Source organism: Alosa sapidissima, chromosome 2, assembly GCF_018492685.1.
Source record: "Alosa sapidissima isolate fAloSap1 chromosome 2, fAloSap1.pri, whole genome shotgun sequence".
NCBI classification, from domain to species: Eukaryota; Metazoa; Chordata; class Actinopteri; order Clupeiformes; family Clupeidae; genus Alosa; species Alosa sapidissima.
Genome location: NC_055958.1, coordinates 16,711,681 through 16,724,698, shown reverse-complemented (window position 1 = coordinate 16,724,698; position 13,018 = coordinate 16,711,681). Strand labels below are relative to the sequence as shown.

General features: G+C 39.2%; 2 protein-coding genes across 3 annotated transcripts in view; one reads left to right on the top strand and one right to left on the bottom strand.

The window, feature by feature from the left end:
* LOC121700683 (gamma-crystallin M2-like) overlaps positions 1-13,018 on the top strand; it is a 222,207-nt gene that overhangs the window by 125,951 nt on the left and 83,238 nt on the right. The window lies entirely within an intron of this gene.
* LOC121700667 (gamma-crystallin M3-like) lies at positions 8,722-9,624 on the bottom strand. Its single transcript, XM_042083798.1, has 3 exons — positions 9,580-9,624; positions 9,136-9,378; positions 8,722-9,042 (listed from the first exon to the last, which is right to left on the bottom strand). The coding sequence occupies exons 1-3, from the start codon at positions 9,586-9,588 to the stop codon at positions 8,767-8,769; spliced, it is 528 nt and encodes a 175-aa protein (XP_041939732.1). The 5' UTR covers positions 9,589-9,624; the 3' UTR covers positions 8,722-8,766.

Below are 13,018 nucleotides of genomic sequence, written 5' to 3'. Positions count from 1 at the left end.
TTTTGATGAGACATAACGAGCTGTAATCATTTTGACGAGACATAACGAGCTGTAATCATAGGGTGCTAACGTGATGAAAGCGCAATGTTCATGCCAGAATAACATTACCATAACTTGTAAACAATCTATTTCATGTTCGGTCAGTACTACTGGTAAAATTTGTCATGGCATGTAGACTGCAATTTGTTCAATAAGTATTGCCCAGATGTAGGATAGGCTACCCGAAATGCGCTAATTAAAGCCCACAGCATATAATACCACCAAAGCGTGTTGAGTCCTAATAATAATAATAGCGGCTTATTGTTACGTTGTAGCAAATCATGTTATCAAAGAAATAGACGTAGGCTAATGTAGGAATGCACACAGACATATTGCAACAGGTAATGGTGTAGGCCTATCTGACGAAGACCTGAGTGGTTGGAACGTCGTACTTGTACACTGGGCGCAAAGAAGACTATCCTCACATTTTTCCCTTTGCAACTGTCAAAGAAATCCCATGAACACGGGAAGGCCTAGGGAAGCCTATACTGTACATCAGATGGCCTAAAGATTAGGCCCCTCTGCATAGCATTCAGTGATTTGCATGCAGTAATTTCAACACTGACCTTGATCTAGCCTAGTTTGGCTATTTAAAGCTACTTTATTGGCAAAACAACACAATGTAAATGAACTATAACAGAAAATAAAAGGACTTAATCACACAAAGTAGTCCTATTATTTTACTGACTATAAAAAAATAATTATGTAGGAAGTTTAGAACCCAGAATTTACCTTCACACTACAAAAGTGCACCGAATTCAACACAAATGACTCAATACACTTGGAGGAGGTATGAGTCCTTTCTTTTCCAGATATCTTAGGATTTCGCCGTAGTATCGTTTCAGTATTGAGCATCGTGATATTTATTGCAAGGTATCGTATCGAAGTCATAATTTTGGTATCGTGACAACACTAATTCAAACCATAACAATCTATTCCGATAGCATTAGCAGGCTAGGTCAGTGGCTGAACTGCATTTAGGGTGCTTACCTGTGTTGTGAAGTAAAATATCTACTAGGAAGATTGCAAAGACTTTTGACTGTGTAAAGAAATAAGTCTTTATTTTAAAACGTTTCCTTTAACGTTAAACTCAAAATGTATGTCACTCACTCTAAAAAAAATGTATAAATTAAAAAAAAAATAATAATAATATACATGTAGCCTAATACATGCTTCTTATCAGTTTTATCTACCGCTCTGGGGGGTATTCCATCAACCTCGCTAATGAAGGTGGCGCTTAACAGAAATAGCCTGGCTTGAACTAGCGTAGACTTTCACTTGGGGCTGAAGCCGTTCCATTAACTTAAGTTAGCGGCATCTTGGCCTCGTTTATTCAAGCGAGGTTTAGTTCAGCTTCATCTCTGCTCGTGCACAGGTAGAAAAGTAGACCAAAACAGTAGATTGACGAAAAGACAATATATGTCGTAAAATTAAGACAATACTAGATGATTTCTGTTCGATAGGCAAGCGCCATCTACAGGATTTTCAACGAAAGTCATCAAATTTAACATCGAGAGAAAAAAATGCCTACAGAAATTGGAGAATAATGAAAGCATACATTTAAAACAACAATGCTAATGGTTTTAAATCAATTGCGAGTTTGATTGGCTTCACTCTTGAACACATAGACTATAACCTACAGTCTATGCTTAAACAAAACGAGTGAATGAATGAATAAATAGTATAAACTCAAAAACAACTTTGCCATATATTCAAAACTATCTATAGCCTACGTTCTTATATTAAGAGTTCACTCCAAATTATTGTCTAGGTGTAGGTGGTCATAAAATAAATTAGTATCAAGATAATAGCCTATTATCTCCCATAAGTCCCAAAGTGTTTGAAATAAAATTATCTGAAATGCAATGGCTTTCAATTCAATTTATGCCTAGTTCTTGATCTGTGTAGCACACAGTTGATTTGACATTCATAAACAATCGTCGACACATGAAGCAGTTTTACTTATTAGCTGCCTAGGCTACAGAATAATTATCCTTTGGCTTGCATCAGATATAATATAGCCCACTGGCAAAGCTGTCACTGAACAACCTACCAAATGTGCATGACCCTTTATCAGCAGTAGACATATGTCTTTCATCAAAGATTATAACTAAAAATGCCATTATCAAGGTGATAAACAATGTAGCCTTAATACTTTTTATGGGAAGCGAACCTGCGAACACGCAAGAATGTAATTTCTTTCCTATGCCGTCTCGCTGCACGTTACACCACCACCGAACGTAAGTGACGCAGAGTAGTACGATTCCTAGAACCACACGCATGTGAAGTTAAAACATGTTTAATCGTATAATCTTCATACATTCTTTGGAGGTATGGAATAACTGAGGCGTCATCTGCGTCGGGCTCGGGTCGGGTTCGGACATAAAAATGAAAATGCCTGTCGGGTTCGGACGCAACTCTGTCTGACGCGGGCCGGGTTCGGACAGAAATTTGCGGCCCGATCCACACTCTAACACAGACACAATTGGTTTTTGAGGCCTGCTGGAGGAGCATGGCACAAGATCTCCCCTTCCGTTTGTAGCCACATGAGCTGTGGCATTAGGACAACCTTTTGCGTTGGATTACTTTTGGATTTGACACCACTTTAAAGATAAAGAAAAACTTGAACTTAAAAGCCAAAACAGCTTGGGCTGGTCCAGCTACACAGAGGAGTACCGGGCAGGGAGTGCCAGCACGCCACAGGTATGTTGACCGCTCTCTAAGGGCTCCTGCCAAGCTGATACACACGCATGCATGCACACATGGATAGGACCTACTACCAAGCTCTGCACACCACACGTAGGGTTAGTATGTAGGGAGCAGTTAGGTATTTTTTGTGTTTGTTTCTGCTAATTTTGGGTTGCGATTGCAGAAGGCTTTAGGCCACATTTACACATAGCCGGGTATTTAGAGAAACTAATATTTCCCCCCCTCCGTTTTCAATAATAACATTGTGCACACAACATTGTTTTCAAAAAACTTGTCATTTACATCAACCCGCATAAATACGCTGTCGAGCACCATAATAACTATGCCAAACATATGGGTGGCAGTGTAGGGAAAGGAATAAAGCCATGCTGGCCAATCAAAATCCTCAGAATCGACACCAACGACTAACACGAGCAGTAAAAATGCTGACCTCCGTGCGATCCTTCGCCTCTGCTCCTCCATGTAGAGCAGTTGTTGCAAATGCAAACAGGCCAGAAGCGTTTGCACAAAAGTAAAAGTTAGTAGCATCTTAACAGCATCCATGATAATCCTGACCAGTAGCCAAAGAAACTGTAAACATCAGGCGCTCACATGACGTTAAGGATTTTCTGGTGCATAATGTGACATTTAAGAAGCTAAAACGCCGTTTATCCCTGTTAACACGGCAGCACATAACCGGCGTTATCAGAAATCTCCACTTTGGCCGGAGGTTTTAGAAATAATCGTTTTCTGTGATAAAAACAGGGTTTTGGTGTAAACGAGAGGCCAAACCGCAGGGGAATATCTGCGTTTTCCCTTCGTGTAAACTGGGTCTTAGTCGAAGTTAACACCCTAGACAATGAAAAGCTTGGGCCAAAGACCGCCTCGTAACAATCAGTCAATCTATAATGAGCCTGTATGGCTCTGGGCCTCATAACCGTGGCTGCCAAACGAGTCAAACAGTTCGCTAGGTTCTCCGGGCCTCGTAACCGTATTATATCACATACCTACAAATAGCCTACACATAGGCCTAATGTTATCTTGGTAGTTACTTTAAATAAATGCTTAGAAGTGAATGACTGTAGGCTGTCACGAGGATGAGACTGAATGTAACCGTGCACGCTGTAGACCAGTGGTTCTCAAACTTTTTCTTTCATTCCCCACTTTGATCAAGGGGGCCTTTTCGAGCCCCAACCTATCCCTCATCGCTCTAAAAAAGTGGTAGGTCAAGCTTAAAATTGTCAAATGTATTGACATAATGACAAGTTCTAATGTATATCCTCTTCACCAGAGTTAAAATCAGCTGGTGCTGCAGATATAATAATAAATAAATACATAAAGTGCCATTGTAAATAAACAGATATTTCTGTTTTCCAGCAACATATTAGGAAGCATAGGCCAATATTTTACAGCATTGTACAATATTTTCAATGAAAAACCAACATGCTGCATTAAATGGATCCATAATCCAGTCATACTGAGCACTGACTGGTTGGGAAATATTTTTGAAATAAACTTTGCAGGGATGTGATGTAGGCCTACTGTTTAATACACGGGATCACAAGAGTGGCTCCCGAAGCAGACGTTTCAGTCAGATTCTCAAAGGCATAATATTGTTGCGATCAAGGCGCCTGTCCCATAGGCCCTACCTCAAGTTTTTTGGTGAATGCCGTAATCTTATCTGCTAGGTGAGGGTAGGTGCTTGTCTTTGCCTTGTAACTGGAGATTTAACTCATTGAGCTTTCCAAATATATCGCTAAGATAGGCCAGCTTCGTCAAGAAATGTTCATTAGTGAACGTGCTTGCAGATTCAAACATGCGCTCTTCCTCCAAGAAGAGGTGACTCGGAGCTTAAACACGCGCGACAGCACTTTACCTCGGAAAAGTGTTGCGGGAAAGCCACCTTGCCTCGCTGTGAAACAGTACTGCCTTTTGGTCAGCTCCCATCTCCTCGCAAAGTGCGGAGAATAGACGCGGTTTTAAGGGCTGGGTCTTGATGAAAATCACCACTCTCACAACCTCGTTCAAAATCTCATTCAGGCTGTGACCAACTAAGCTGCCTTGACACGAGCGCTTTCCTATTAATAACACAGTGCATCCATTGCGCATCGGGTGCTACCTGGGCCTAGGCTACATATAAAAAATCAATTAAAAAAAAACAACTGTTTTTCACGTCAGCATGTCACCCCACCTGGCATGTCTCCAGTTTGAGAAACGCTGCAGGTTGTCTGGTTCCCCAAAGAAGATCTACTGGTAAGCGCACATGCCTACCAAACATCAAATAGCTAGGAGCATAGCCAGTGACATTGTGAACGGCTACCCTTTCGTGTCTTGGTTTGATTCATTATAACCAGCCTTGTTTGTGCATCGTAAATGATGGCAATTTACACATTATCGATGGGGAAGTAGGCCTAAATCTCATACTAGCCTACACATCATATTATCTTAAAGTTAAACAAGTTAAATGTTAGAGAAGTGAATGTTGCTGGATTCATAGTAGCCTAATAACGAAGACAATGCCAGGCTGAAAGAGACCGTAACTGAGGGTGAGTCTAATATTATCAAACGGTCTGTCAGATTGAAACAACGTGGATCTAATTTGATTGGATGTCGTGCCACACACGTCATGCACACAGATGCACACAAGTGCAAAAGGAGATAGAGCGGTCAGTGTCGTGTGAACACACTTTAATCTTTTGGTTCGAGGAAAGTAGCAAGTCTTTTCAAGTCAAAAGGGTCAAGTCCAAGTGAAGTCACAAATCACTGATGTTAAAGTCCAAGTCGAGTTGCAAGTCTTTTTAGATTTTGTCAAGTCGAGTCTGACTCACCCACAACTCTGTCGGCAGCCCATGTTGCCCAACAGGTTAACACGGCCCTGGGTTCAAGAGGTCAGAGGAAAAGCCTTAAAAATATTGGACTGTTTGACAAAAATGACTAAAATTAATTTTAACTTTATTTGCCCCATACATTTTAGAAGACTCATACATCTGCGTCTTCTAAAATGTCAATACGGTTGTTTTTTGAATAAGTAAGGTCAGATAGTTTGCTATGTTACACTGAACATGTGTAGTTGGCATTAGCTAATTAATAATTAGCAAGCTAACGGTCATTAAAGCTAATGTTATATATTAGCTAACGTTTTCTATTTAAATCATGTAAGTCAACATGCCATTTTTTTCTTCGATAACTTTTTTTTAGAACGAGGAGTTGGTGAATCCGGTTGACCCCATGGTGACCCAGGTTAAGCATAGATTCAGCAGTGGACTATATGCATGTTGTAGCTTGTTAGCTGATTTATAACCCAACCCAGGACAGCCCATCCTTTAATCATTAATAACTAGAATATTACTAGAAATAGGTCATCTCCCGGCGCACTCCCGTTTTGTTATTACTCGCGGAAAACTCCCGTAATTTGCATGACCATCAAAATGTTTAAATCACTGATTCATTCATTTTTTCTGTTAGTCTGACATTTCCCAGGTTGCCAGTTTGTGTATGTACACCCTATACACAAATACACCCTACACATACACAATCACTTAATTTCAATTTAAACCTTTTTGTCATAAAACCTGGCAACCCAAACCCAGCCACGGAGTCTAGCAAGCAAGCAGGCTAGTTGAATAGCCTACTTCACAACTAGCTGTTGTCAAATTGAGAAATTTTGTGATTAACACATCACATGAACTGTTATTGTCCTCGGAACTTAATTTGACAGCAGCTTTGGAGTTTTGAAGTTGGTCGATACATAACTGGCATGTGTTTCAGTAATGTAAAAGCAACGACCAAAATGCAGTGTTGCAAAGAGTGTATGAAACATGTTAAATATGCAAACACTTATTCTGTGCAAACACTGCCAGGTATGGCAGGTATGGGGTAGAGTACTGAAAATGTATACTCAAGTAAAAGTACAATTACTCTGAACTCTTCCTCTATGGAGAAATACTATTTAAATATGTGCAGAATTCATTTTTGCATTGTTTTCCTGAAATATTCAAGGTAGTCCCTGGAAAAGACATTACCTGGATGGCAGTATATGTTGCTCAAAACCTGTATACATCATTCAGAATTGATTGTGCTTTGCCAAATGTGCAAGATGCCCATGCTGTAGGCACGCTCCACACCGTCATAGATGTTGGGTTTGGAACTGAGCACTAACACAAGTTGGATAGGTTGGATACTTGGATAGGCCCTCTCCTCTTTAGCCCAGATGTCCATGATTCCATAAATAATGGCAAACTTTTGATTGGTCTAACCACAGGACCTTTTTCCACGTTACCTCAGTCCATTTTAAACAAGCTCAGGCCCAGATAAGAGGGTGGTAATTTCTGTATCATGTCTCAATACAATTTTAGCTGTTACAATTTTGCCTGCAGTTTTTGGAAATGAGTATCAAACTGTGCACATAGACAATGGTTATCAGAGGTTTTCCTGAGCCCATACAATGACAGGTCTGGAAACAGGTCTGGCGTTGATGCAGTGCCATTTGAGGTCCAAAAGACCACGGCCATCCAATGTGTTTTTCAGCTCTATCCCTTGTTTGCAAAGATTTCTCTGGATTCTCTGAATATTTTAATAATATTATGTCCTGTAGATGATTAACTCCCCAAATATGTCAAGAAGCATTAAAATGACATTGTTTCATCATTTGTGTGCACAAGTTTACGCAGTGATGAATACCCCTACATCTTTACTTCTAAGAGACCCTACCTCTCTGGGATGCTCTTTTTCATACCCAATCATGTTGCCACTTACCCTAATTAGTTGTGAAACATTCTTCCTTTTGTTTTCTTTATCATTACACAACTTTTCCAGCATTTTACCCTGTCCCAACTTTTTTTGAAACATGTTGCTGGTATCAAAGTCGAAATTAATAGTCAAATTTGTTATTTTCAACATTTGATATGCTGTCTGTGTCCTTTTTGCAATTAAATATGAGTTTAAGAGATTTACAGATTATTACATTTTGTTTTTATTCACATTTTACACAATGTCCCAACTTTTTCTGTTTTGGGGTTGTATTTTATTTAATATACTTCAATATTATTTGAATTTGAAGGCTATCTTGTCATAGCCAGAATAAGCTTTAAGTGGCTACGAATACAAAAGCAGTCTCTTCCAAACCATTGGCAGCTGATTCTTCTGCTTTGCGTTGCTAGAAGTCTGTTTATACTTCACCATACAGCTACTGTATATTATGGGTAGCCTAGTCATATCCACTCGGACAGAGCGACAGAATAGGCTATCTGTTTTCTCAGCCGACCGTCTCTGTCATGTCCTGCAACATTGAGGTTACATAAAACGAATGCTAGGTTTTTTCTAACTTGTGTGCTCGATTTCCAGTGCATTTGCTTTGCTTGTAAATTAAGTTGTAGGCCAACTTTCCTTGTCCAATGTGTTGTTGAACGATGCTGGCCCGAAATTAATATAGATGAAAGTTTCTGTGTCATGTCATACCTCTCGTCTCGTTGCTACTCTGGCAGTCTCACCAGAAGATGCAGCAGCTGGCAGGACGTCATTGCGTTAACTGAGCTGTTAGATTTAGAATATCTACCTGTACTTCTGTGTAGTAGGCTACAACATGGTCTGATGGATTATACATAGGCCAGTCATTACTTTTATGATCGTGGGACAACGTAACAATATATTCTGAAGCCCTGTTTCTTTTCTCCTACGCAGTTGTGCACTCGTAACGAAAGGCAATTGAAAATGTAGAGTATGGAGTGGATTACTGGATTAAAAATGTACTTGAGTAAGAGTAGAAGTACACTTTTGAAAAAGTTGCCGTTCCTTGAAAAAATATTTTTTTACTCATGTGCGTCACTTGTAACGTGTTACTACCCACCCCTGGGAATATCATTGTATAAGTTATTAGTTTCAGGTCTTGAGTGTTAGGGAGTGTGATGTAGGAAACCAGTGAAAAATATATAGACGGCTTCAAAAGATATCAGACATCCCTCATTGTAAAATGGGTAAGATTTTATTTGAGTCATTATTATACCCATTGTTCCACCCAGAAATTATGAAAAAAAAAAACATTTACATCATATCAGTGATGCGCTTCATGCTCATGAACCTCATGTTGTTCATTCCCATCTCCCTGAAGCTTCTGTACTCGCCAGGCCTCATGTACATCATTCTGCCTCTGAAGTGGGGCTGCTCATACATGAGCCAGTGGCCATCCATAACATTGCAGGACTGGCAGTCAGACATACGGTAACGGTCCATGATGGAGTCACAGTCGTCCATCAGCTCCATCATCTGTCCACCGAAGCTCTCCCTCTCGTAGATCCTCATTCTGAACTGTCCTCTGTGCTGCAGACATAAGATGTCACAAAAAGTTTAGTTCTTTATAGTCATTATAATAATAATACTCATAATGATCATAAAAAATATGAATTTATTTACCATGGGGATCATGCGGCAGGATCTGATGCAGTCATTCCAACCAAACATGTTCATGTAGTCAGAGTACTCGCCCCTCCTCATGAAGTACTGGTTACCCATGAAGTTGGGACGGTCGTAGACCATGAAGCAGCCACTCTCCACCCTGCAGGATTGGCAGCGGCTGAGATGAGAGTGCATATCAGAGCAGTCTCCCATGCACTCATAGGAGCGACCCTGGAAGTTCTTGTTCTCGTAGAAGACGATCTGAAATCATAATGATCACAAATAAATGAAATAAGCCCAATAAATGAGATAAAGCAGTTAAAGTATAGTTTAACTGTAGATCTAACCTGATATCATTATCAATAACTTATAACTAACAATTTGTGATTAAAAATAAGAAGTTCTGAATTTGGATTGTCACAGTCGTATAGGGAAGAGTTAAGAGTTGGCCTTTGGTGTTACCTTTCCCATGTTGATGTTGGATGTGGCTGTGTCCCAGTACTGAGCATTCACAAGTGATGCACTGACATCCTGACTGTTTAACCCTTACTTTTATACCTGACCAACGTAAAGAACATGTTTGCCATTGTATGTAAAGTCCTGACCCAGCAACAACACATTGAAACTTGTTCTTTAGGGACAGTTCTAAAGGTTTTGTTATTTTTGACTTGTGTGCCCTTGTGTTCTGAGTCTCTAAAGATATCATGTTATGTTCTGAGTTCTCATATGTGTGTATACTATCTGTATCAAAGTTACAAAAATGTGATGATACTAAGGTGGTTAAGGTAAAGATTCGTTCAATTTAATATAATTTGTGAAGAGTTGTACTGGCTTTTGATTCAGAATTGAGTGGCCTATCTTGCTATTGGGTTCCAGTTTTTTGGAATCCAGTGGAATAAATGCAATCATTTTTTTTGTAGAAAACATGTACATATACAAAAGGTCAGAGAAGAGAAGAAGAGAAATGCCTTAGTTTGTTAGTATATTACATGTAATATGGTTATCAAAACTTCCAGATAGAACATTCTTTAGAATAGCAGGGAGCTAAAAGCTGGCAACGACACTTTCTACAGTATAATAAGGAGAATAGCAATAATAAACAGTCAATTCAATCAATAGCCTAATGAAATAAACAATGAAAATGAGGGAAAAAAGCAATAATAAACAATAATGTCCATTCAATCAATAATATAAAAAACAATAACATGGTAAGACTACATTAAGGAGAATATCAATAGTAAAAAACAATGTCAAATTAATCAACAGCCTAATGAAACTAAAACAATATTATACAAACCATAATGAACTAACATAATGACCCATCTTAAACAACCCCCAAAAAAGTAAAAGTAACAATATGTGGTTGGAGTAAGAGCTGTGAATTAGTGAGATCTGGACTTGTATTACATTTGTAGGCTTTGCAATTTCCAGTTTACTAACAGATTAACAAAAGTCAATGGGCAAAGACTCTTTGTGATGGGTCTACAACTTTTAAGCTAAATTAAACAAGCTATCGCTAAGACATTTCATACCATCACCTACAGACAAGTTACACCTTTATTTGTCCCACATATGAATCTACATATACATGTCCTAAAATGTCCATACGATTGTATTTTTTAACAATTGAAGTCAGATAGTTGGCCATGTTTCTCTGAAGATGTGTAGTTGACATTAGCTAGTTATTGCTAGCAATCTAACGGTCAGTGGAACTAACCTTATATGTTAGCTAACGTTATCAGACAATTTCTTCCTCAATATCAGGAAATTTGAGGTGAATTTGATTTAACAATTTGCACATTTTAAACATTGGTCACTTAAATAGACATATTTCTATGAAACCCTAAGAGGTTTAAATCCCCTGGTAAATTGTGCCCAACAGTCAATTTTTTCAACCTGAATTTTTCTTCCCGAAGTTCGGCAGTCTGAATGTTTAAGGTTGAAAAATAGTGGATTGAATACTACTTACCAAATAATTGAGATGCAATTTTATATTTTTTCCCCATACATTTCCAGTGCAGAAAAATCAAGGATCATATGCTGTGTTCTTTTTTTTGCAATTTGCAATTGCAATGCAGAAAAAATCAAGTGATGTTATTACAATAGATTTTTTATGGAAGAATATTAGATTCAAATGTTTTGTACGTGTGTATCACATTTTGAAACTTGTAGAAATTATTTGTAACTAAAAAGGATCTGTACAAGTAATTGTCAATATTACAAATATGCCCTACACTATCGTGATGGTTGACAGACATCACGATGGGAAGCAACCATTGTGATGCCACGCCCCCACATGCCAGTCACTAATTTCTGCTGTAACAGGGTAAAACATCAAACATAAAACATCCCTGGAAATGAAATTGAGCCTACTTTAAAGGCTGAATTATTATTGTTAGGTTACGACTAGGACATTCTAGCGCTCAAATATTTTTGCGAGGCTACAGCGAGCGCCAAATGCGTCCTTCTTCCCCGGTGTTAAAATAAACCATTTCTTTCGTTAATTACAGGATCAGAAGGTAGCCTATCCGTCTTTCACTGTAAGGCTTATATTTCATGCATTTAGCAAAAGTCCCAGACAGCAGCGGAGTGGTAATCGGGATTCATTATTTGTAAACGTTTTTTTACTTCGCCCTCCTATAGCCTGGACTGCGCGATCGCAGCCCTTTACTTTCACTTCCCGCCGCCCTCATAGTCAGCATAGACGGTGGTAGCCTGATAACGTGGGATGCTGCATAGCATACTACTGAAGATTTTAAATGAGTGACCACGATAGTAGTCTTAAGTAGCTTTTTTGCTAGGCCCAGCGAAGGCTGGCAATGTGTAATATTCCGCTGGTTGGTGCACATGCATGTTCACACAAGTGTTCAGATTGATTGTCTATCCTTCTTTCACGACGATTTTCTTGGAGCAGATCTTCCACACAACTTCGGTGGCCTGGTCAGTATGTCTTTCTTAGCTGTCCACTTTCATCAGGCCGTATATATATATAATATATTTTTTTATTTTTTTATGTAGAAAATTATAAATGTATTTCTGTACAGACATATCGGAATTAATTAGTGTTTACTAATTACTAATTAACCCCCCCCCCCCCCATCATCGTCCATCACAGTGTTTTACTGTACACATCATCAAATGCCAATTTAGGGGACATCGCCCAACCCTACCCTAACAAATAGGGGTCGATCAATCGGCCGATTATTAGGGCCGAAATTTAGCATTTTTATAATAATCGGTATCAGTCATTTTTTCCACCGATAAGCCGATATTGAAATGGATAAAAAATGAAACGCGCTATTTTGTCTGTAAAGCGTCTCTCACTCCCTGCATTTGCTACTCTGTGGTCAAGAGCATTGTCCCGCCCACTACACAGTCTGATTTGTTAGTTAGCACGCATGCAGCCAATCACGATCGAAGACTGAACACAGACAAAGTTTAGGATTTTCACTGAGGCAGACTGGGCTTCAGCTGTAGCCTACGGAGCTATTTTTTGAATGTAAGGAAGGTAGCCTACATTGCTGAAGTTGCAGTGAATCACAATCATCTACACTGAAGTTACAAAAACACCACTTTGTAAGCTATTGTCTCTTTGATCCGGATCAATAAGTAAAGCACCCACTTCCTTCATTTAGCGAATTCCCGATTGATGCACGTTACTGATGCTGTTTACTAGTTAGCCCACAAACTCGGGTGCTGCGCGTCGGGAGTTCTCTGCCTCCGCCTCGTTCGTTAATTGTGAATAACGGGACACCTTGGCGGACATAGTACAGTATCCTAAATTATGCCATAGCGAATGTCAAAAAGTCTAATTGCTCCTTTTTGAAACGGACTGTCAGAAAAGACTACATGCACCCAGGGCCAACCGTAATTTAATCCGACCTGAACAAAATCGCGTCAT